The 27,120-nt window shown below is 34.3% G+C and overlaps 1 protein-coding gene across 2 annotated transcripts in view; it reads right to left on the bottom strand.

Annotated features, from left to right (window-relative positions):
- Positions 1-5,896: 5,896 nt before the first annotated feature.
- Positions 5,897-27,120, bottom strand: part of LOC143246330 (lysosomal alpha-mannosidase-like) — a 76,411-nt gene continuing 55,187 nt past the window's right edge. Inside the window, exons 21-26 of one of the 2 annotated variants that reach the window (XM_076492870.1) lie at positions 23,149-23,235; positions 18,226-18,462; positions 16,703-16,855; positions 16,152-16,272; positions 14,270-14,387; positions 5,897-6,117 (exon numbers count right to left, since the gene is read on the bottom strand). In XM_076492870.1, coding sequence (XP_076348985.1) covers positions 14,281-14,387; positions 16,152-16,272; positions 16,703-16,855; positions 18,226-18,462; positions 23,149-23,235 — 705 coding nt within the window. In that variant the 3' untranslated portion in view covers positions 5,897-6,117; positions 14,270-14,280. Of the gene's footprint in view, positions 6,118-13,652; positions 14,388-16,151; positions 16,273-16,702; positions 16,856-18,225; positions 18,463-23,148; positions 23,236-27,120 lie in introns of those variants that run through there. The other variant, XM_076492869.1, reaches the window with a different exon arrangement.

Below are 27,120 nucleotides of genomic sequence, written 5' to 3'. Positions count from 1 at the left end.
AATAGTCTGTTAGATAAAATATTTAGTTAATATAATGTTAATTTATTCTATTTCTTCTTGGTTCCTTACGTTTTATAATTTATATCTAGAAATCAATGGCAAATTTAGAGGTGGTGTTTAGCCAACCCCTTTTTTATGTTTTTTTAAAAATGTCACACAAATATGCAAACGTATGTGGTACATCTCTAGTCACCCTCTCTAAATCCGCATTATTGGAAAGGTTCTAATAATTCCTTTGAACTTGCTTGAATGTGCGATTACACGAGTTATTAGATAACTCTGTTAAATGATAATTACACAACAAATTTGTTTATAATACATTTTAACGAAAAATAAGCGGTGTGTTATAATCACAAAGTGCATTTGTTTTCTATTGCTTATCTTCTTTGCCTTCCGCTAGTACAGCGCCAAGTCTACGGATTTCCAACGCTAAAATTAGGGGTCGATTCCCCTCGGTGGGCTCAGCAGATAGCCCGATGTGGCTTTGCTATAAGAAAACACACATGCTTATCTTCATTAAAACTATCATGCCGAGGTTTCTCCAATATTCTTTTTGTGTATCAAATAATTTTTAATTGTTTTTTTTGTTTTTGAATTTCGCGGAAAGATACTCAAGGGCTATCTGCGCTAGCCGTCCATAATTTTGCAGTGCAAGACTAGAGGGAAGGCAGCTAGTCATCACCACTCACCGCCAACTCTTGGGCTACTCTTTTACCAACGAATAGTGGGATTGACCGTCACATTATAACGTCCCCACGGCTGAAAAGGCGAGCATGTTTGGTGAGACGGGGATGCGAACTCGCATCCCTCAGATTATGAGTCGCACGCCTTAACCCACCTGGCCATGCCAGGCCGGAAAGAATAATAATGCAACATTAAATTTTCACCTTAAATACGGCTTCAAACTGGTTCATGTGCAAGTTTCAAGTTTCAATATTCGCGGTGGGCGTAACACGTGTTGATCATGGTGTAACTTTGTGTTCACTAACATAAGGTTCGGCATGGCCAGGTGGTCAAGGCACACGACTCGTTATCAGAGGGCTTTGGGTTCGCATCCCTGTCCCATCAAACATGCTCATCCTTTCAGCCGTGGGGGCGTTATAATGTTACCGTCAATCCCACTATTCGTTGGTAAAAGAATAGCCCAAGAGTTAGCGGTGGGTGGTGATGACTAGCTGCTTTGCCTCTAGTCTTACACTGCTAAATTAGCCCTCGTGTAGTTTTGCGAGAAATTCTAAACAAACCAAACCAAGAGAAATAAACCTTCACTCAAGGCTTTCTACAAATTACTATTTTAAATTTGTGCTATTTGAAATTGAAGAACAAGTTATACTTTAATATGTATGTATTCTTATGTAGTTTGTTTTATATACAATTTACAGTTAGTTCTCTTGTTTGCTTCATTTGTATTGGCTTTGTTTTTAAGATATCCTTCATAAAGACAAGAACACAGAAGGTTAACCATACTTTATAAGATTTTTTTTTCCAGATACCATTATATCCTTGAAACTATCTCTTCCATAGTCGTAGCAGTTTTGAGATTATGGATATAGTCCGACATTATGATTTTCACTGTAACAAGTTGCTGTGAAAACCAACGAGGTAATCCTTGACATATTTTCCATAAACCATCTATAGGACGTGGATTTCGGCTCCCAAGACCGGTTTAATAGACCAAAAGCACAAACACCCATTGAAGCAAGATCAGAGTGTTTGTTTTATCGGTATATGGATGCTGTAATTATTGTTCTTACGACTAACTTTTTCTTGAAAATGGCCGTTCGTTTAGAAGTGCAACTGAGGTTTAAGAACTGCTACAATAAAGCGTAGTTTAGTTATTGTAGTAGGTAACTTGTTCTGCGTCATAGCTCTTTTTGAATTAAAATATTTCCCTTCATAATCGTGCCGGTATGGACAGGTGGTTAGGGCTCTTGACTTCTAACCTAAGGGTTGCGGGTTCGAATCTACGTCACACCAAACGTGCTCGCCTTTTTAGCCGTGGGAACGTTATAATGTAATGGTTAATCCCACTATTAGATGGTAAAAGAGTAGCCCAAAAGTTGGCAGTGGATGGTGATGACGAGCTGTTTTCTAGTCTTTCACTGCTAAATGAGGGGCAAGATAGCTCTCGTGTAGCTTTGCGTAAAATTAAAAAAAAGAAGAAATAAACCATCCATAATTATAACCTAGCTGGTCCGAGCTGACATAAGGTTTGGAGCTCTAGGACGTGAAAGATTTTCCTCTCCATACAGAATACTAAACATATGCAAGACGTTTTGTATTTTTAGGTTTTTATCATTTAACAAACTCGTTTTATTAATAATACATTCTGGAAGAAAGTCTTTATGTTTCTACACCCTTATTCTAACTATTAGAAGGAATGTCCTACCAAATAAACAAATACTCTATCGTATTATCGTATGTGCAAATAAAAAGTTAACGGCACAATAAAAAACAGTGACATTCTATAAAGAGTTACTCAGAAAGTAGATTTTAACCACAGTATATATTATTAAATTAATATTTGGAGCATTGTGATACTAAGAATTTATTTAATTAAAAAAAAGGAAATAGTCTCGTTTTATAACCAAGGGTTGTTATTGTTGTTTTGAATTAAGCACAAAGCTACACAATGGGCTATCTGTGCTCTGCCCACCACGGGTATCGAAACCCCGTTTTTAGCGTTGTAAGTCCGCAGACATACCGCTGAGCCACTGGGGGGTTTATAATCAACAGTCACACGTTTTCATCAAAATTCCCATTCAAAGACCCAGTGTTAAAGCTTAGAAAATGTGAAGAAAAGTTAATTGTCATTTTTCTTTTTGTATTTGAAAATAACCACAATAATAGCGTATTTGAATTATTCTGATTTTTATTTTTTGTTGTCGTTGACATAGAATACACACAGTATATAACTTTAATTTCATTAGATAACATCAGGAGCTTGAACTTGTCTTTGTTTTTGTTGGTATGTCAGAATACAAGCAGTATATCAGTTTACTTTCACTAGATAAAATCGGAAATTTGAACTTTTGTTTTTGTTGGCAAGTCAGATTACGCACAGTACACCATTAAGTTTCGCTAGGTATTGTCAGAACTCTTGAACTTGTCTTTGTTTCTGTTGGTATCTTAGAATACAGAGGGTATATCACTTTCATTTAACTAGATAATGTTAGGACATTCGAACTTTTCATTATTTGATTTTTTTTTACATTTCGTAACGTAAATAATTAGGTGAAAATGAAACATTGTTTTCTTTAAAAAAAAGACCGGAAACTTCTTAATACTTGATTTAATGAAGTTATAAATCTTATGTTTATGAAAAGAGAAACTTTTGTCCCAGTATTTAGTTTCAGTAAAGACAGACAAACAGAAAAAACTTAATCTATTAATGAGTTGATATATTTATGTTGGACTTTGAATGTCAATTAAACAGTAGAATACTGTAGTAACAAAGTACTTATATCTGACGAAATGAGAAAAAAAACATACATCAAGTTCAAAAGAATAGAACTAATAATACGTGAGTGAAGTCTTATTGGAGAATTCTTGTTTTATTACTTATACCAATGAAAAACAATGATCTGTAGAAGATTGGTTTGTTTAGAATTTCGCGCAAACTACACGAGGGCTATCTGTGCTAGCCGTCCCTAATTTTGCAGTGTAAGACTAGAGGGAAGGCAGCTAGTCATCACCACCCACCGACAACTCTTGGACTACTCTTTTATCAACAAATAGTGAGATTAACCGCACCATTATAATGCCCCCACGGCTGAAAGGGTAAGCATGTTTGATATAACAGGGATTCGAATCTGCAACCCTCGGATTGCGAGTCAAGTGCCTTAACCACCTGGCCATGCTGGGCGAACTGTAGTAGAAATTTTGTGAGGAGTAATATCTTTACTTACCGATGAAGCTGTTTTCTTAAATATTTCTCACTTACATTTAAACATTTTGTACGTGGTCTTAAAGCTAGTAATTAGTTTCATAATGATATTAAAATAGTCGTATTAAAAATTTATCTTAAGCTGTTTTATGAAAACTAAGTTTTATTAATTTTAGTTATTGGTTGAAACTACCAAATAAAGTTTATATATATATGCTTAACAAAGCATAACATTTTATTAAACACCTACATCGTTCAAACATTTTAAAAATATGTAATAGCAAAAAAATATTCTGTCTAAGGTTTCATGGTTCGTTTCCCGTTGCTGTATGAATACATTTCACACTTTGAGGTCGTGGGTGCATTAAAAGAGTGAGGCTCAAATCCAAGTATTCGAACAGACAAGAGTTGCCCAAGAACTGACTGCGAACGCTTGACTATCTACGTTATATATCTATTTTATCAGTTCAAAGTAAGAAATGATCACGCACAAATGGTTCTTGTGTAATTCATCTGTTCTATGAGTTTAAAGTCAGAAACAATTATGTAAAATATTTATTGTGTAGTTCTTCGTGAAATTCTGAAACAAACTAATCATAATAACCTAACTTTTGAATGGTTTTAATCGGTGCTTTCATAATCACTAGATGATATCAATGTTGTTAATTATATACATAAATAAATAAAACAAAGATACTTGTGTTTAAATTAAGCCGAAATAAAAATAAAGTAACAAACAAAATTTTCTCCTACTTAATAGAAATAAAGAACATACCCATGAAAAGGTTACAACTTACCAAACTACTGCTTTAGTGGGTTATATTTCTTTATTCAATATGATTAGAAGTCAATACAAATCACTGACTAAAATACGCATCTGTCAAACAACCTTGTCCTACTTACCATCTATAGACGGAAAAATATGACGTCTTTCTTTCTATTAATTTATACGAATTATTAATTTAAGGCTTATTTCATATGATTTATTGCGCAAAGTTGCGCAATGTGGTAACACTTGGTTCACCACTGGGATCGAACCTTGAATTACAATGTTATTCGATATCTAACACCACCAATGTTTATCTGCATGTATGTCTTTAAACAGATTTCTTATTTTCTAAGTTATAGACTCAGATGTCTATTCCTACTATCTCCTACTGAAAATATATTGACGAAGCAAACAACTATATATTTATTGCTTCAGCTCCATTATATACGGGTATATACGTATGTATACGTATAAGTAAAAATTAACCTAGCATTATAACAGTGATTACATTTGACTTCTAACAATATTAAGGTATAAATTAAACAAAATCAAGCGTTCCACTTATAAATCTTCGAGTAGTTCATTCTCATTACTTTTCTGAATTTAAACTGCTTTTTGTTCATTTATAAATGTTTTTCGTTCCTACAAAATGTTTTTAGAGAGTTGACCATATCATTTAACTTTATCTTTGACGACGAAATACCATATTCCTCTTGAACTACTTTACAGTTATCACGAGGAAACGTGAAAAGTCTGTTCGTGTCATTCCTCTCATAGGTAAACTTCCATTTTCATATAACTACTAAACTAGACCCATTTCTGAACCTGAAGGGTAGCTTTATTCAGTTCACGAGTACGGTCAATGTACCCAGAAATTAAAGTATGTACGTGAAGAGAAAGAGGTGAAAAGTTAGTCTATGAAGTGTTTTACATATTTCTACATGTTTTTGAAGTGTTATACAAATTTATATATACATACATGTTTACTCTGATTACATTATTTTTTTCGTGGACGTGTGAGTTGTACTGGTTGTACTAATACAACATTTTAAAATGTTTTTCTAGTTTATAACTATATTATATTAATTTGCATTTTTACATTTTACAAAGTTTGTAATCTTTTAACCACCAGAGGGACATATATCTGATGCAGGCACTGATTCAACAGTAAGCTCCAGAACTCAAAAGGTAATAAAATTATTATTTTTCATCAGTTTTGTAAAGTATTAAAGTATAAGTAATGTAACAAGATATTTTTTTATTTTAAAGAAAAAATACTTTGTATAAGGTTGTTCTCTTCCTTGGCTGTTTCTAAACAGTGTTTGGTTTGACATTCTTCCAGGTAGCGTTTTATAAACATATAACAAATTTCATTACTTGTTTCAAGTACAGTCAATGTGATAGAGTTCAATTCTTATTGTACACTCTAACGGTTGAACAACTTAGCAATCATACGAGGAAACTGAAAGAAATAAGGGTAATACATATAGACAATGGATATCATAGGACTAACGAGAATGAACAATCACTGCAAAAATGCCAAAAACTACAAAAAGATAAAGTAAGGAAATACAAGCAAAGTAATATGTATGCAAAAACGGCTCGTTTGGGTTGAAAAAATATTTTACGTAGAAGAGCGAACAACGTTTCGACCTTCTTCGGTCATCGTCAGGTTCACAAAGAAAGAAAGAGGTAACTGACCGGAAGCTGATGACATGTTTGAAAGGGGTTGTGTAACTGAGTGTCGGAATGTAGAGGGCGGTGTTAGATGTTTGAATATATAATTTTATTTTATTATATTTAATATAGGTATAAAGGCGTTCCTTTATATTGGTTTATTTTGGGTTTAAGTTGTTGTATAAGTAAGGATTCTTTAATTTTGCGTTTGTTTATGTTTGTTTCTTTATTTAGTATTTGAGTGTTTTCTATGGTTATGTTGTGTTTATTTGACTTGCAGTGTTCGAAAACGTGTGAAGGTGACTTTTTATGTTCTTTGCTTTTGTTTCCATTTTTCTACTTGTTTCTCCAATATAGAAGTCGTGGCAGTTATCACATTGTATTTTATAAATAGTGTTGGTGTGGTGTTTGTCAGTGTAGTTTTTACACAGTATAGACCTCAGTTTTGTGCCTGGTTTTTGAATAAATTTAGTATTAACTGGAATGTCATATTTTGTTACTAATTTTTGCCAAATGTTGGTTACTTGTCTGCTGATGTTGGGAATATATGGTATGCAGCAGTATATAGTTTCGTGATTTTTTGATTCGTGAGATATATTTACTTTTGTTGGTTGATTTTGCTTTCTGTCTAGGTGTGTGCGTATAATGTTTTCTACGGCTTGTGGAGGAAACTTACTGATGTTGATGAAGTATTGTTTTATTTTGTCTAATTCATCGTTAATTTTATCTGGTGAGCATAGTTTTATGGCTGTGTTTATTTGGTTTCTTAGTATGTTGAGTTTTTATTCTGTTTCATGTGCTGAGTCCCAAGGAATGTATAGTCCAGTATGGGTGATTTTTCGGTGGATTTCTGTTTTAAATTGTGTGTCGGTTCTTGTAATTTTGAGGTTAACAAGTGATATTTGATTGCTTTCTTCTTGTTCACATATGAAGTTAATGGTAGGATGTATAGAGTTAACGTGATTGGAAAAATTAAGTGTGTATTCTGTAGATCTGAATCCTGCAACCGTGTCATCTACATATCTGTACCAGTATAGTGGTGGATGTAATGCTGTGTTAATTGCTTGTGTTTCAACTTGCGTCATAAAAATATTGGCTAGAACTGGTGATACTGGGTTACCCATGCTTAGACCATTTGTTTGTATGTAGTTATGGTTGTTGAACATGTAGTTTGTCTTTATCGTGGTTAAATCTATGAGGGTTGCTAATTGGTTGCTGGGAATGTCTATAGATAGGTTAGAGTCTCGGATATAGAGTTCTAAGGCTATCTTGCAGGCTTCAGCGGTTGGAATTTCTGTAAAGAGGGATATAACATCGAAACTGGCCATTAAGGCTTTATGATCAAGTTGATTCAGATTACACTTGAAATTAAAAGTTTTTGATGAATGAGCTGGCTGATGTTACATATTTGGAGAATGTCCATGCTATGTATTTACCAAGATTGTAATTAAACGATTCATATGTGGATATTATTGGTCGTAATGGACAATCTGGTTTATGAGGTTTGGGGATGCCGTATATTTGTGGTGTGCGTGAGTCGGTTTTACGTAGGTAGGAATAAAGTGTTTGTGAAATTGTGTTGGTTTTTGTTATTTTTAGTAGTAATGTGTTTAGTTGCGTCTTGTGTGTCTTTGTTGGATTTGTGTGTATTACTTAAATTTGTTCGTGTCTGATAGGATGTTCTTCATTTTTTGGATGTATTCATTGCAAGTCAAACACTGCAAGTCAAATAAACACAACATAACCATAGAAAACACTCAAATACTAAATAAAGAAACAAACATAAACAAACGCAAAATTAAAAAAGCCTTACTTATACAACAAGTTAAACCCAAAATAAACCAATATAAAGGAATTCTTTATAGCTATATTAATATAATAAAATAAAATTTCTCTACAAGTGGGTTTTCTCGACATCACTGATTATTATTTCATCACGGCGATTGTACGAGAAGTGTAAGTTTTTGTGTTTTTCTCAGTGTATTTGTACTTACCTGTTACCATTATGTCTGAACTAGCATACCGTACACCACTATTAACAGTACACGTTCACATGATTGTTAAAAAACTAAGAAATTTAAACCAAAGAATTATCAATAGAAGAAATGACATTTGTTTCATTCAACAATGTAGAAAGGAACAACTAACCCCTAATTTTGTAAAGATAAAACTTTCAAAAGCTTTTAATGAATACACAAACATTATCCAAAATTTACAGAAAAAACTACTTAAAGCCATGTTGAATACGGAATACAAAGAAGTACAGGACTTACAAAAACAAAAAATGAACCTAGACCACCAACTGGCATGCTGCATCAAACCAGAGATTTACGGACTTATACAACAAAACATAAACCAAATCAATACTGAGAACGACAGAGACAAAAAGATCTGCCACAAGAAAAAACTAGAAAAACTAAGATGCAAACAACAGAAAAGGCACCAACACGACAAACCGTTGACTGACCTTATAATTAATAGATCCGACCGACAATTAAACACAGACGAGATACATCTACTTAACAAAGGACTCAACTTCGCAATAGCACCTAGGTACATTCCAACCATAGAAATCAAAACATGTTTAGAAGATCTAGCCAGGAGACTTGTGATACTTTCTATAGAAAACAAAAACAAGAAAACAACCAAAAGAAAGAAGACAACTTAGATAATTTTATTGACATCCAACAGCCAAACTTCCCAAGTAAAATTAAAAATTTATATTTTACAGAAACACCTAAAAACAACATCTTAAACGATTTTTTTCAAAGAATTTTCTCACAAAACCATCAACATAATTTCACAAAACAGAAAGCTAAAAAACAATCTTACAAAAAGAGACATTAATTCCATTAAAAACCTAAAACAAGACAAAAACATAAAAATTCTAAAAGCAGATAAAGGTAACGCTATAGTCATAATGAACACGAATGAATACATCCAAAAAATGAAGAACATCCTATCAGACACGAACAGATTTAAACTGATACACACAAATCCAACAAAGAGACACGAGACGCAACTAAACAAATTACTACTAAAAATGAAAAAAGCCAATACAATTTCAAAAACACTTTATTCTCACCTGCGCAAGACTGATTCATGCACACCACAAATGTACGGCATCCCGAAATCTCATAAACCAGATTGTCCACTACGACCAATAATGTCCATCTATGAATCGTTTAATTACAATCTTGGTAAATACATAGCATGGGCATTCTCCAAATATGTAACATCAGCCAGCTCATTCATCAAAGACTTTTTGTTTCAAGTGTAATCTGAATCAACGTAATCATAAAGCCTTAATGGTCAGTTTTGATGTTATATCCCTCTTTACAGAAATTCCAACCGCTGAAGCCTGCAAGATAGCCTTAGAACTCTATATTCGAGACTTTAACCCATCTATAGATATTCCCAGCAACCAATTAGCAACCCTCATAGAATTAACCACGATGAAGACAAACTTCATGTTCAACAACCATAACTACATACAAACAAATGGTCTATGCATGAGCAACCCAGTATCACCAGTTCTCAAATATGCTCGCCCCTTCAGTCGTGGGGGCGTTATAATGTTACGGCCAATCCCACTCTTCGTTGGTAAAAGAGTAGCCCAAGAGTTGGCGGTGGGTGGTAATGACTAGCTGCCTTCCCTCTAGTCTTACACTGCTAAATTAGGGACGGCTAGCACAAATAGCCCTCGAGTAGCTTTGTGCGAAATTCAAAAAACAAACAACATTCTATAGTTTTAGATTTGGTTGGTTTGGGGTATTTTCGCGCAAAGCTATTAGGCTATTTGCACCAATAAACTCGTTCTAATTGCATTTAGAAATAATCCAAACCGAATGTAAAATATTGATTGGAATTTATCTTTAATTTTTGTAACTTTTGCAAGTTAAAAGTAAACCAGAAAGTCCATTACTAATCCATCATAGACATATATATCTGAATCTTTTCATTTCTACGGCTGTTTGTAAGCCTAAACTGTTCCTGTCTTCTCATCAATTTATTGTGTCATGGTGACCACAGAGTTAACTTGTAAAGTTGCCGAGCTGTTGCAAACCAGACGTGGTTGCGTTAAACTGACTTGACTGAAGAGCTGACGCAGTTTCCCATGTCGGTTGTGCCTGTAACTGACACAGCTAGAAAGGGGTGATCAGTTTTCCATTTATGTTTTGTTACTGAAGTACAATATTCTGGTGTTATTATAAGTTAATATTTCACTAAACTGTAGTTTAGGTTTGAATCTTATTAGCCTGTACGCCAAATTAAATGCTATTAAAATGAATAAATCTCCACCGCTAAATACTCTCTAGAAATTGTTTCAGAAATTCATGACATTATTATTTTTCATGAAAGTACAAATAAAACAACAGCAAGAAAGCTCAGGCATTGTCAGTTGCTGATATGAAGTCCAAGGTGATCCAGTTACCTCAATCATATGTCTCTTTTGATAGTAAAATGCAATCCTTCTAAGAAAAATTGCAATAATTCTGATAATTCTCATCTAAGTAAATTGTACGTCTCTGAGAAGAAGCAAAGGGTACATAACAGTAAATAGTTCCTTGTAATAATATTTTGTTGTTTAGTAATTCTATACTAAGTTTTTTCACAGATTTTATTCTGGATGCTTTGATGTATTATAAGACTAATCGTCAAATTCCACTATTCGATTAGGGTAACTCAATGGTTGTTGGTGAACATAATTGACTAACAGCCTCTTATTTAATCTATTAGTTAATTAAGGACTAATAGAGCAGATAGTCCTTTTGTAGTTTTACGCCAATTGCCGAAAACATTTTAACTGAAGAAGTTGCCCAGTTTGTTTTTAGACTACATGCAATCGTTCTCACTAACAATGTTACTTAATATTTTAAATATATTTAATAAAACTATTGCATGCGATTTGCTGGTCTCATCTGCTTATAATCTCTTCCTGTTAAATCTTCGTGATGAAACTGATAATATCCTATTTATTACGTTTTGTTTGAAGTTAAGCACAAAACTAAACAATCATATATCTGTGTTCTGCCCACCACTGATACGAAAACTCGATTTCTAGCGTGGTAAATCTGCAGACATACCTCTTCGCCAGTCTGGGCAGGAGGCACCTATTTATACTAGAAAAGAAAGCAGGGTTCGAAGTTTACTGTTCTCTTGAAGATATTAAGTGGTCTAACTGAAATACATAGTTTATCTGAATTTGATTATTTTATTTATTTTTACTCACCGCTCGTGCACTAAATAGGTTGTTGTTAAATTCATCTTTACTGTGTTGTTTTAATTTCAATAAAGGTATATCTTATTTTCTAACCCTGCGATCTTTCTTTGACAATATATCTTTCTTTATATATATATATATTGATTCTTATATACCTTCTTAAAAAGTACTAAATAAACTAAGTAAATGGTGAAACTTACGAGACTAGATCTGATTATGATAACAATAAAGTTTCATTTATTCATAATATTCTCTTGATCAGAGTGTGATAAAGTGAGTTAACCGCAGTTTAAAAAAAAAATATATATATATATATATATACTAATACAGATGGTACCATATACATGGTGTATAGTAGATTCCTAACCATTTATTTGTTTTTGGATTTTGCGTAAAGCCACTCGAGGGCTATCTGCGCTAGCCGTGCCGAATTTGGCAATGCAAAACTAGAGGGAAGGCAGCTAAGCTTGTCATCACCACTCACCGCCAACTCTTGGACTAATTTTTTATCAATATATATGTAAAATCGGCTCGTTTGGGTTGAGAAAATATTTTACGTAGAAGAGCGATCAACGTTTCGACCTTCTTCGGTCATCGTCAGGTTCACAAAGAAAGAAAGAAGTAACTGACCGGAAGCTGACCACATGTTTGGAAGGGGTTGTGTAACTGAGTGTCGGAATGTAGAGGGCGGTGTTAGATGTTTGAATATATAATTTTATATTATTTATTTTATTATATTTAATATAGGTATAAAGGTGTTCCTTTGTATTCAGCCAAAAGCTGATTTACGTTCGTGCTTAAGTGTATATTTGTATTCAAGTGTATTAAAGTGTTATCAGAATTTTGCTGAACACTTCGCAAAAATAATTTGCCTGAAAAGTCTACATAATTATCTATGACCAAAGGGAGCAGTTTTAATTTTTCTTTATTAACTAATAGTTATTAGTTTCTGGTATTAGTGAACAATAATAATTCATAGAATAAGAAACTTTAAACGATTCATAATAATTTAAAACGAGTGCTCGCAGTTAATCATTGGTTATTCTGGTGTTCTTAATTAGAGTAGTGATGAAATTTGCTTTCGACTTTTCACTTTCCCTTTACCGTAACATTAGCACTAAATTTAAAAAGTTAACAAAATGACATTCAGTGGCTAACTGGTTTTCATCCCAGTGCGAGATAGGACATAAATACATATTTTATTTTAGAACGGATATTATAGGCAAATTTCAAACAAAATTAACGTTTTATAAATTGATTTTTATTGTTTGGCTAATTCTCTGTTATTCTAATATGAATCTCCTTTTCCTCTTTTATATTTCTAACGACTGTTGTTCAAGAGCAATACGAGAAATGTGTTAAACTTGAAACTTGACCCAGTATGTCTCTGCAGTACAAACCATATGTTGTAAGTATTATTATTTGCTAAAAATGTTTTAATTATTTTGGTATAATATGAAACATATTAGAAATAACCTCTTTACACTAATAGGAAAATAACGGGAGTTTAAAAATTAGCCTACACAATAATATAAGATACTCTTGAAAAGACATTGAACAGGAAATGGATAGCAATAGAAACTGGTAATTGTAGTTTTTCTTTGTATGATAGATTTTCAATATCATTGGTTGCTTGTTTTTCCTTTTCTAACTATGTCATAACATAGCAGGATTTTGTTTCAAATAACTTTTGGTAAGATAGAAGGTCAGTAGGTTGAAAGAATCTTCCATTAATAAAATTAATTAACAAGTGTTGAGGCTACAGTTTTTCATTTTTCCTTTCTTATTGAAGTAACTATCTTTTAATCGAACATTCAAAATAATTTGAGTATTTTATATTAAATCAACGTTATTCTTCAAATGTGTTCCAATAAAATAAATAACATGACTAACAAATATCACATAAACGTCAGATAAAATCCATATAATGTTTCATTTGGCTGGTAGCACTCATAAATTTTCACCATGAATTACTGTGTTACATTTCCAATAAACGCCTGCGAATAATATATGTTTATAAACAGATAGAGAAGAAGTCTAATATTGTCTGTTTAGTATTCTTGATGGTACAATAAATCATTGAATATAGCCATATATAATTATTAATTCACCATAAATTTATTTATTTTTGTTTAAGTTAATAAATTTGTAAGTAAGCCTATTATGGTAACATATAAATTTAGGGGTAGTGCAAGACAATTCTTTCATTCGTCCTCAGTTAGAAATAAATTTACTTATGTATATTAAAAATATTATATATTATTTTTATGTATATAGCAACGAAAATAAGATTGAATAGAAAAATTCTGTTAATGATATTTTTGGGTTTTATTTATATTTTTTTAAGTTTATTGCACAATATGTTTGAATACATTAGTGAGGTTATGACAAATTAAAATGAAAAGGAGAACTGACCAGACCAGACCAATGGCTAAAATTCAGTGTCAGTATTAGTATTCAAGTATCACCTCACTAGAAACTCAGATCAAAACTTATAACTACGGTTAGAAAATTCTGAACAAGATATATTATGTTGAGGTTATGCATTTTTCATTGTTGGTTGCACGTAATTGTTTATTCTAAAGCAGAGGGAGCCTTCATTACAAACAACGTTTTGCTCCAATTTTCTTTGTCTGTATTAAATATTCTCTAAACTAATTTTATAAAGCATAATTATGAGCAAATTTCGAGTCTACTGCTTCGTGTCAAATACCTGAAAAGAAATCAAATCTGTTTACTGTCATCACTCAGTGCCACAACAAATGTTCGTATTTCCATGGGACTAAGGGTAACGTTGAAATCCGGGGTTTTAGGGATGTCTTTTTGACGATCTAAAATAAAAACGAAGAAATTTTAACCAAGCATACTAGCACGATCTGAAATAAAACAGTAGATATTCCAGTCAGTTATATCAGCATAAAATATTAAACGTTCCAGAACAAATATCAAGAGGTAAACTGGTAAACTATTTCCTCAAGTATTTGGTCATAACATTCCTATGAGTTAATAAGCCTGTCTGTTCTTACCAAATATGGATATTAATTCTGTGATACACTATTATGTAGGTTTTCTAAAGTTCACCAGTTGCTGTAGAAAGTTAGCTGTAATCGAAACCTTAATAAAAAGCTAACCAGATTAGATAACGATTTCAACTGACATTAGCGGTATAACTCTTAGAGTTTTCCGTCTAATTATTCATGTCCAAATTCAGTTTAGGTATTACTCTAAATTGATGGAGGAGTATTGGATTTGATAACATAATATACTGTATTAAACGCCATAATTCAGCCATTAGACACTTTCACTTTCTGTAAACCATGTAAATTCGCTTCTAAATTAATTATCTATCATTGAATATATTATTCTAAAACATTATGAGTGTACATACATTGTGGATTACGACAGTCAATATGTATATACGGTTATTCCTGGAGTTCGGAAAAGGGTCCCAGCCCATTATTACTGTTTTAATCCATGGTATTAGTGTTCTGAGCACCAGATCTATCTTGGCTACAAATAATGGAAAACATTAATAGGGAACGACAAAATACGTTTCTCATCGATATTTTTGTTTGCTGTTATTTTTTGAATTTCGTACAAAACTACACGAGAACTATCTGTGCTAGCTGTCCCTAATTTTGCAGTGTAAGACTAGAGGAAAGGCAGCTAGTCATCAAAAATCACCGCCGACTCTTGGGCTACATTTTACCAACGAATAGTGGGATTGACTATAACGCCCTTAACCACCTGGTCATGCCGAGCAGTTCCCATATTGAAGACGAAATATTTGTTCACATGACTGAGGCAAATTATTGAATTTATAAGTGACCTTTTGATATTGAACTCTGACACATGACCTTCAAAAGCTAAAATCTAAAATTTTGAATGTAGTATCTTTTTATTTTATTTTATAAATTTGGTCAATATTTATTCATTACGTCGAAAAGTGTGGTAAAAACTGTCTAGGTACGAGTGAGTTTTGAACCTACATAAGCTAAACAGGCTAAAATAGTTGTACGTGGTACTTTTTCAAGTTTGATCGAATATATACATTGAACCTTGAGATATACAGCCCACAAGATTAAGATGGACGAACAGACGAATGGACAGTCGGGGGCGTGAGAAAAAAAGTAGATAAATCATAATTTAAGGATTCAAATACCCTAGACACTTTCGAAAGGTATGTTTATTTTATTTTCAGACGAAGTGGGAAAGTCTATGTTTCGAAAGTGCTCGGGTCTCAGCGATTATTTAATATAAGTAAGCCATTTATCTACCAAAAAAGAACATTTATGAAACAAAATCTGAGCATGCTTTATATGTACATAATAATTTTATGTAAACTGCAAGTTATTTTTACAAATCTATATGAGATTAGAATATTATTTCGGGAAAAGTTTTCGATGTTTTTTATTTTATCTTATTTTATTTTATTTCTTCCGGTTTTGTGTAATATGAACAATTCTGAATGAGTGCTTATTTAACTTGATACATTTGTAACGAACTTTGTTAGTGAAATTGCGATTCTAAGTCTACGTAAGTTCTCTGAGACGAAACCTTATTCTGTAAACTGCATAAGAAATTTAAAATATTACCGTTGTTACTAGCTGAACTACCTTCCGTATTCCACGTTAACCTCGAAGTTTCTTTAAGAAGTTGGTTAGCTCCAAGCGTTGTTTCGGTAACGTTTACTACGTCAAATGGGGTAAACATTTCCTAGTAAAAAAAAAGCAAAGTTTTATAATCACGTAGATCAGAAATTAACTGATTTAAAAAGCAATATAATTAAATAAAGACAATTATTTTTCACAAAGTGACTGCAAATTAAAACAACAAGTGAATATAATACTAGAATTTACGATTATTAGAATGTATTGAATCACCACTTAAGAGTCTGTCGCGTTTGAATATGTATTTTCCGTTGTTATGGTTATTCCATTTTAAGAAGTTAAGACTATTTTCGCATAGAAATACTTATCCGTTATGTTCAGCTGAGAAAGGTGAATCTGAGTTGACAGAACGTGATACCTTTAAGACACTGTCAATGATAGATTAACTATAATCAAATTATTCACCTTGATTAAAATTAAACTAAAACAATGATCTTACCTACGATATTACGCAACTGAGTGTAAGAAGAACTTACTTTGAGAGTCACATTGATAGGTTTTGATAAGGCATCGGGATCGTCAGTTCTATCGAAAAAGTGTTCTAGTCGTAAAAGAACAGAATTTCCTTTCCATTGTTCCAGTGTTAACAAGTGAATATTAGGAGGAAGAGGGCGCTTTAATCCTGAAAACTAATAAAGGAGTATCAAACAATAACTGGTTTGAACTATGTTCACGTGATCAATTAAAAATGTTGATAAACCATTACATATAATTACACCAAATTAAACCAAAAATAATTTAATAAATGTAACGATTGAAAGTTACTCTATGATAATATAACAAGCAGTAAGATTAAAATATTATCTTATCACTTTTCTAGCACATGTACAAAAGATAGAAAGGTTATGCGCATGTAGTAAATTTAGATATTTCAAACATAATTTATTTAGATAGAAGCCTCCAAGTTTTGGGGCCCGGCATGGCCAGGTGGGTCAAGGTGTCCGACTCGTAATCTGAAGGTAGCGTGTTCGAATCCCCATCACACCAAACATTCTCGCCCTTTCAGCCGTGGGGGCGTTATAGGTTACGGTCAATCCCACTATTAGTTGGTAAAAGAGTAGCCCAAGAGTTTGTGGTGATGACTAGCTGCCTTCCTTTTAGTCTTACACTGCAAAATTTGGGACGGCTAGCGGAGATAGCCCTCGAGTGGCTTTGCGAGAAGTTCCAAAACAAAGAATCCAAATTTTAGCTTTCCTTTATTGTTATTTTCATTTTCAAAATGCGTGATTAGGTTGTGATTCAATTATCACATCCCTTGCTATTAATAATGTAGGATTTCACATTCTTACAAGCATAATTTTATGTCAAATAATAGTTCACAGTACTGCTACGTGTATAATGGCGTGACTTAATAAACATAATGAAGAGTCATTTAAGTACTCTGCGAAAAGAAAAAGTTAAAAAGTGATTTTTATTAGGGTAGTTTCATTGTAGTTTTAAGATGACATGAACATAATTTGATTTGAATGACAACAAATTTTCAAAATGTACACATTTTAAATGAAGATTATTTGTATACTATGTTTTTCGTGGGTGTAAAAATTACTTATCCTTATGAAGGGTGTGAATTCAATGTTTTGTATCAGTACTTCACGAGAAAGGTTCAAAATCACAAAATCATTCCCTGAGCATAAAATGTAAATACCTGAACAACAAAGTAAAACCTACCGTACACATAGATATAATAATATATTCAAATATATATCTATATAAACTAAAGTTGTTTTATTTCATTTAAATATGAAGTTCTAGTTCGGTCACCAACCTTTCAAGTATTTTTTCTAAGCATAAAATGTATTAATTTGGGGATTTCTAGTGCATTTCACAGCCCAAAATTAATATCAACTGATTACCAACATGAATTTAATCTAACTTGTCTTGCTTAAGTGGATATTAAATAATTAAGTTAAATATTATTATTCGGGTTTTGAACCGCAAGCTACTGAGTTAACTTATATTACATGTATTTTCTCTAATATGTGGAATAAACTGCTTTTACTTTAGTTTTGAACTGTTTTGCCCAGTCTCTTTCAGAACCTGTGTACGTTGCAAACGACAGCCAAGGCTGTAGCATTAACATTTCAGCCAACGGCCGATGAAGTTTTCCAGCGTTCGAGATAGAACTTAAAACGATGAGATGACGACCACGTACAACTAATCCATGCCCATCAACTCCTGTCTCGTTCAGTGCTTCTCCAACTCCGAAAGCATCATCAGATAAAAGACGACGGTGGACCTAAAACGAGATAAAAGACAGTAATAAAAACAGGAACTAGTTCCTACCAATGAGTTAGTTAAACAACATATAAATTTATATGAAATTAGCGCTGTTCGGTAGCTAAGCGTCTAAAGGCATTTAAGCCAATATTACCATTGTCGATGAATGTGCAATCTTAATATACACATGAGTTTTCGTCGCCTATTGCCAAACACTTGAAACGTTGTCGATTCTTTCCCTTGACCGAATCTGGTAGCTAAACTGAATAACTAGTTATGGAGGCTCAGCATGACCAGGTGGTTAAGGCGCTAGAATCGTAATCTCATGGTCGCGTGTTTGAATCCCTACCACACCAAAAATATTCGCCATTTCAGTCGTGGGGTGTTATAAAGAACTGTCAATCCCACTATTCGTTGGTAAAAAAGTAGCCCAAGAGTTGGCGATAGGTGGTGATGACTAGGTGCCTTCCCTCTAGTCTTACACTGCTAAATTAGGGACGGCTAGCGCAGATAGCCCTCTTCTTGTTCTGCGCGAAATTCAAAATCAAACACGCAAAAGCTAGTTATGGATAGGTGCGAGTCGAAATTCACAAATTATTAATATTTTTTCCTTGAAGCTTTTAGCTCTATCAAGGTCAAAAGCAATAACTGTAAATGAAAATGTTTAAATTCCTGCAGCTTACTTCGCGTTAAAATGTCTCACATTTAAAGAAATTATTCAACTTTAAAAAGAAAGAAAAAACAGAAACAAGAACGTGTACATGTAATCCATGATTAGTAAGTAGCTTATACAATCACCTAAGATTATGGGTATTGAAACTTTAATTAAAATAATTCGACCTTCTTAGCTTCTTTTTGTTAACCTTAAGATGACCTAAGAAGGTCGAAACGTTGTTCTGTACTTTGTTGTAATTAAAGTTTTAATACCATACCAGCTCTCTTGAGAATACGAAACTGAAACCAGGTTTCATACATTGTAAGTACGCGGGTTTAGTTAATAGATTAGCTATGCAATGGGCTATATGCATCTTGTTCTACCACAGACAATAGAACCCTGCATTTTTGCGTTGTAAATACGTAAACTAATCGCTGACTTGTCGGGAACCACCTTTTAAGACTTGAACCAACTATTTTAATTGTTTCAAGAGAGACATCCAGACTTTACTAGCTCATATGCTAAAGTTATCAAGTGACTTATCAGTTAGGTGGATGTAGGAGACTTCTTTTAGCTTTATTGTTCTTGTGTGTTTTCAGATTTTATTGTTTTTAAATTATTCATTTTTTACTTTGCGGATTCCTCCTCTTATGACAGACCATTGTAGATAAATAAATATTATAAACTCTCTTTTTTCCTTTTATTCCCCAGAATTCTAGCTTTTCTCGGTCTCGTTTTCCGGACGTTTCTCTGAGAGAATTAAATGGTTAACACGAAACATATCATTAGTTGTTGGTTGGTCAGCTTTAGAGCAAAGCTACAATAGGTTACTGCTGTGTCCGCCGCCGAGAATTTAACCTGGATTTTAACGTTGCACTTCTATTATTCCCTTGAATTTTAACTTTTGTCGTTCTTTATGTTTTTCCAGGTGTTCTTCTGAGAGAAGCCTCCAATATACCATTAACTGTTGGTTGGTTTGCTTTAGAGCAAAACTATATTCGGCTAGTTGCTGCGTTCATTGTGAGAAATCGAGCCCTGGATTTAACGTTGTAAGTCTATAGACATGCCGCTGTCACATCGAGAGATTATTATATACTTTTAATAAAATGTTTTACTCACTGAAATATACCTGGGCATAAAATTGACAACGAAAATCATTTTCCTAGCCTCTAGATTTGGGAGGCAAGAGCGAGATAAAAAATATTGTGAAACACCAAATTATTTTCTAACAGTAGCCGTAAAATAGCAGTGTCTCATGTATATGTAATTTACACAATTCTAAAAAAAAACAAAACAACTTATGTAAGCTTTACAGGTATCGTGAAAATGTTTCGTAGATTTTTGCCAATACCTATTTTAAATGAGTTTTAATCTAAATTTTACAATAAAAAATGTTTTTAGCACTTTTAGGCGGCCTTTTGGATTTTGTCTTTCTTAAAATGTATTTCTGTGATTTACTAACTATTCTGCAGAGTAGCGGAAAGCTCATTCAAATACAAGTGCTTTAACCTATTTTTATACAACCTAAGAACAAACTACATTACAAATATCAATCATAGCGCAAGATGGCCGAAAACCAACAAATGGTGACTTGTTACGAATTGTATTAAAGCTGTGAGCTTACCTTTCCTGCTTTGAGATCACGGTTAAAACAAACAGAAACTAGACATTTAGGAGAACTTATTGAAATTTAATATGCACATATCGAATTACTGGCAGCCATTTTCTGTTATTAAATGTTGATATTTACGCATGAAACCTTTATATTTTTATTAATTCAACATTGTAATTGTACTTATTAGTTATTGCACGCACAATATAATTGGTCGACTACTTGAAGTTCCCAATAACTTCCTTGATCAAAGGTATGTTTGTTGACAACTGCCATGTTATTTAAGGGCAGATATGCCTCACATAGAATCACCAGATCTGTAATCTGGTTTGTGATGTGACTGATCTCTGACTAGATCCTATTTTACTTCAGCTTAAGCCTCCAGTTTATGAATAATCAATCTCTGCTTTATCATAGCATGGAAAGAGACCGTCTTCAGTGACTGATGGTGGAGAATTCAAACACTTCTATCATCTCCCTGATGTCAATATCAGCGAACAACTTTGCAATGACTGACAACACACTTACTTTCACAGAGTTAGATGTCTTTAGAGTTGTCTCTTCTAAGTCCTCCTTTACAATAATGTTTTGGTACATGCACCCCTTACCAACATTCTAGCCTTTGTCATTTTGTCAACGAGACCGCAGTCATAACAAAACTTCTTCACCATGACTGTTCTACTTCTTATTTTGTATCCTTTTCACTTATTTTATATGTTTTCCTGTACATTGTGTGACACAATAATCATGTTTCAAGTGGACTTCTGTTTGTTACCATCTGTGACCTCCGTCACTCAGAACAGATTGTCTTTGGACAATAATTCTTTTACTTGATCGGTATATTCTTCCTGATGCATCATTTCCAAAAAAATAAATTGTTAATTTGATAGATGATGGGAAATTTTAACCTATCTTTCAAGCTTATATTATCAAAATGTACATAACATTTTATCTCTTTGTCTTACAAAGATAAGTTAGAACATTTTAGTATTGTTAGAAGGCCATACAATTACGAAAATAAGAGAAAATTGAATACAGGGACGACAAGATTTAAAATGACAAAAATGACAAAGTTTCTAACAAACATAAATAAGAAAATTGGTAAACAAAACAAAAACATGTTAGTGATATTACACAACGCTACATACAAAGAACAAGGATATCTTGATCCGGTTCATCTTTCTAGAGCATGCTTTGATTTAATTGTCAATGTCAATTGGTACTCACAAACAGACGATACTGAACAAAGGGCAAAATGTATACATGTTTTCACCCAATTTTTAAGCTTTTTTCTATAAACAATCTCTGTTGACAGAAAAAAAAAACGATTTAAAGCTTTTAATTATAGATGAATATAGAGCGTAAGGTGATAAAATAAATATTCGGGAATTTCACCTTTCCATAATGTTTTCTATTTCAGTGCAGTTAATGCAAGTACGTAATTGTTGGATGGAATGAGCTAATTCTTTCACACTGGTAAAAGCTATAATACTGAAACCTTTGTTCATAGGTCTGAGGCTAGTTATGTGTGTTCATTTATAGGTTTATTGGAAAGTAGCCTACTCCAAGGGCAATACAGATACCCGTAAACCTAGCTCAGTTTAAATTTCCGTGAAGAACACTGGTTGAAGTATAGAACTTGTGGATTTGTAGAATTTAAGTAATGTATTTCTACAGCTCAGTTATTTGCTTTTGAATATAATTCTCTTGTTTTGTAACTTTCAATCCCAGCAACCACATAACACAAAATAAGAAATCCTGTTTTTGTTTGTTTGTTTTGAATTTCGCGCAAAGCTTTGTTTGTTTGTTTGTTTTGGAATTTTGCACAAAGCTACTCGAGGGCTATCTGTGCTAGCCGTCCCTAATTTAGCAGTATAAGACTAGAGGGAAGGCAGCTAGTCATCACCACCCACTGCCAACTCTTGGGCTACTCTTTTACCAACGAATAGTGGGATTGACCGTCACATTATACACCCCCCACGGCTGGGAGGGCGAGCATGTTTAGCGCGACGCGGGCGCGATCCCGCGACCCTCGGATTACCAGTTGCACGCCTTACGCGCTTGGCCATGCCGGGCCCTCGCGCAAAGCTACAAGAGGGCTACCTGCGCTAGCCGTCCCTAATTCAGCAGTGTAAGACTAGAGGGAAGGCAGCTAGTCATCACCACCCGCCGCCAACTCTTGGGCTACTCTTTTACCAACGAATAGTGGGATTGATCGTCAAATTATAACGCCCCTACAGCTGAAAGGGCGAGCATGTTTGGTGCGACCGGAATTGAACCCGCGACCCTCAGATTACGAATCGAACGCCTTAACCCATTTGGGAACCAATGTATCTCGCTAAGAAGTAATATTTTTTAAAAGAAATATATTTTTAGTTTTGACCTATGTGGGTAGTTTACTTTAATTAGAAGTAAGTATAACTTGAAACTGTACTGACCATCAATTCTAGAGAACCGTCATTCAAGCTTGAGCCACCTTGTGATCGATCCGTGAGGATAGTCAGCTGGATATCCTTTGACTTGTCCTGAAAAATAAAATCGAGATAATGAAATCACATGGGTTATGCCGTATATCATCACACGATTTACGTTATCTGATGACAAACTACAAGCATAATACGTTATTAAGGTAGTACAGAATCACATGTAATATGTGTTTATAAGGTGTTTCAAGATTATTTTATCGTGTGTTAACACTACGCCACAATTTGGCTTATCGAACTCATGCAAAGTAAAAGATGAAATGTGTTAACAGTGTAGGCCCGAACATGACCTACTGAATAGTGTTTTTAGGCTGTTAAACTGTTTGTTTGTTTGTTTTGGAATTTCGCACAAAGCTGCTTGAGGGCTATCTGTGCTAGCCGTCCCTAATTTAGCAGTGTAAGACTAGAGGGAAGGCAGCTAGTCATCACCACCCACCGCCAACTCTTGGGCTACTCTTTTACCAACGAAAAGTGGGATTGACCGTCACTTTATAACGCCCCCACGGCTGGGAGGGCGAGCATGTTTAGCGTGACGCAGGCGCGAACCCGCGACCCTCGGATTACGAGTCGCGCGCCTTACGCGCTTGGCCATGCCAGGCCTGCTGTTAAACTGAGAGTTCAAGATTCGTGATTCAGCGCCACATTAGCATTACGCACTTTTGGACCATGGATGTTCCATAAGAGTAACTGATAAATTTCGCTATTTGATTAAATAATTGTAACCTCACATTTCGTCTACCAGTTCAAAATTATTTTAGTTGATTCAAAGGCTATGTGCATGCGTAAGGTAGTCTTTTTGTACATTTGTAGAAAATTCACTTCCTTTGTCCATCAACTTGATTTAGACTTGATTTCTATTAAAATTTGACTCATACTAATTTAGACAAACGAATTTTCGTTTATTTCTACAATCGATAGTATAAACCTAGAAGCTGATTTTGTTCGTTACTGACAGCATATTACTTTCTTCTTTGCCTATCTCAGTTTATTCATTCTGTCTCACATCTCACAGTATTCTTTTTCTCTCCGTTCAATACCGGTCTTTTATATTACCTTCTCACAGGTAAACTGAACATTTGTTCTTGTTTCTTGTACATTTTATTATGGTTTCACAACCACGGATAATTTTGTAGCCTCAACACCGTTACTTTCTAGTAAGTTGTAGCTCTTAGCAACTGGCCAAAAGTCAGCCTATTTTTCACCTTTTTTAACCCCATCGATGCTTCTTACGAGGGCCAGGCATGGCCAAGTGTGTTAAGGCGTTCGACTCGTAATCCGAGGATCGCGGGTTTGAATCCCGGTCGCACCAAACATGCTCGCCCTTTCAGCCGTGGGGGCGATATATGTGACGGTCAATCCCACTATTCGTTGGTAAAAGAGTAGCTCAAGAGTTGGTGGTGGGTGGTGATGACTAGCTGCCTTCCCTCTAGTCTTACACTGCTAAATTAGGGACGGCTAGCGCAGATAGTCCTCGAGTAGCTTTGCGCGAAATTCAAAACTATTTTACCAACGAATAGTGGGATTGACCGTCACATTATAGCGCCCCCACGGCTGAAAGGGCGAGCATGTTTGGTGCGATCGAGATTCGAATCCGTCATCCTCGGATTACGAGTCGAACGCCTTAACACACTTGGCCATGTCGGGCCACCGTCTCGAGAATACGTAATTTAATCGTCATATGAACCATTAATAAAAAAAAAGTTTTAATCAGATCTTCAATTATGTAATTATTTATACAAGGAAAATTTTTTAAAAAAGATTATAATTTATAACAATTAGTTTTATTTATGACCATTCTGCCTTTAGTCGTCAGTTGGTTGTCCTGTTATGGGTGTGTTTTTTTTGGCTTTATTCCAAATAGCGTGTACGTCAAAATTCTCGCTCCACAACTAAATTATTGTTAACATAATATCTCTATAATACTTATTTGTTCATGTATTTCAAAATGTACTGTATATATACGCTGCTGGCCAAAATCTTAAGGCCAATGAACGTAAAGAAAAAAATGTGCATTTTTTGTTGTTAGACTCGACCACTTATTTGAGTAGAGCTTCGAAAGAAGAAAATAAGAAAAGGGAAAATAAAAAGAAAAACGTTTTAGCATTTAATAGGGAAAATGTGAACACTATGAAATTAGCCTAAATACTAGCTGGTCAAAAGTTTAAAACCATACCAAAAAGAAGTCCTAACCAGGGTAGGAAATGCTCAACAAGAGGTCTCAGTAGTGAGTTGCACGGCTGTCATTGCGAATAACTGCAAACATTCGCTTTGGCATTGTAGATATAAGCGTTTGCACAAGGCTGGCTGAAATGTTATTCCCAGTGGTGAAGATGGCTTCACGAAGATCATGTACTGCTTGGAATTGACGTCCATTTCTGTAGAATTCCCTTGCCATCCACCCCCAAATATTTTCAATGGGGCTCAGTTTGGGCGAACACACTAGGTGGTCCAAAAAAATCATGTTATTCGCCATGAAAAAGTCCTTTGTCCTGAGGGAATTGTTGATTGCAGCGTTGTCCTGCTGACAGATCCAGTCATTTCCACACAAGCGAGGCCTTCAGTCAATGAGATCTCTCTCCAATACGCCACTATTTCCAGCTGCTGTTTGACGCCCCTGTATAGCCTGAAGCTCCATTGTTCCATGGAAGGAGAAAGCACCCAGATCATGATGGAACTTTCTTCACTGTGTCGTGTAGAAAATGTCTCCGGTGGGATATCCTTATCATGCCAGTAACGTTGGAAGCCATGTGGACTATCCAGGTTAAATTTTTTTCATTCGAAAACAAAACCTTCGTCCACTTTTTTACGCCCCATGTTTGGAGCTTCTCAGCAAAGTTTAACCGAGCTGTTTCGTGGTGTAGAAGGAGACGTGGCCTTTGAAGGCGTTTATGGTTTTTAAAGCCTTTATTTCGTAGATGCCGTTCTACTGTTCTTGAGCTGCATTCTGCATCCGTTAGAGCCTTAATCTGGATCGACGATCAGCTGGTGTCTTGTCGGATAACCCGTCGAATGCTCCTACTCAACGCTGGCGAAATATTCTTGGACCGACCACTTATAATTCTTGTTCCGTATCCCTCAGGGTCTTTTAAGAAATTTGCAACAGCAGTTTTACTATGCCCAATCCCACCAGCGACAGCAGGTTAAGAGAGATCTTGCTTTTGCAGCTCAACAATTTTGCCACGTTCAAACTCTGTCAACGTTTTAGCCTTAGCCATGTTTTTACTCATTGTAACACAGGAGATGTCAATGGGAGATGTTGACGACAACACAAATGACTAAATTTTTTTTCGTGTTTACCAATTATCGGTTCATTTCAGTATGGTCTTAAACTTTTGACCAGCTAGTATTTAGACTAATTTTATAGTATTCACATTTTCCCTATTAAATGCTAAAACTTTTTTCTTTTTATTTTCCCTTTTCTTATTTTCATCTTTCAAAGCTCTACTCAAATAAGTGGTTGAGTCTACCAACGCAAAATGGATATTTTTCTTTATGTTCATTGGCCTTAAGATTTTGACCAGCAGTGTATATACATAATATTTAAAATTCCATGTACAAAGGTAGAATTTAACATGTTCCTATTTAAGTTCACCTGCCTTTTAAGTGCTGCAGAACTAAGTAGTCTCGACTTAAGGGTAATACGAACTTAAAATGTGTCTATACCAACGACTTCTTTTATATTTGGAACTGTGCATGCAATACAATTTGAAGATTGCCTAAAGTTTGTATTTTCAGTCTCCCCACCCACCTTGGAAGTTCAAAATAGTATTAATTTTCACGTGGAATTACTTAGCGAAGAGTCGGTTGTAGCCAAATGGTTATCCTATCCTCTGTGGATCGAAAGGCAAAAGAGTCGTTATAAAGTAACTGTCAAACCCCTTATTAGATGAATTAGAAATAACCATGATTCTGAGTGGTTACCCTCTC

Source organism: Tachypleus tridentatus, chromosome 3 (assembly GCF_004210375.1).
Source record: "Tachypleus tridentatus isolate NWPU-2018 chromosome 3, ASM421037v1, whole genome shotgun sequence".
In the NCBI taxonomy this organism is placed as follows: Eukaryota; Metazoa; Arthropoda; class Merostomata; order Xiphosura; family Limulidae; genus Tachypleus; species Tachypleus tridentatus.
This window is presented reverse-complemented; position numbering and strand designations above follow the sequence as displayed.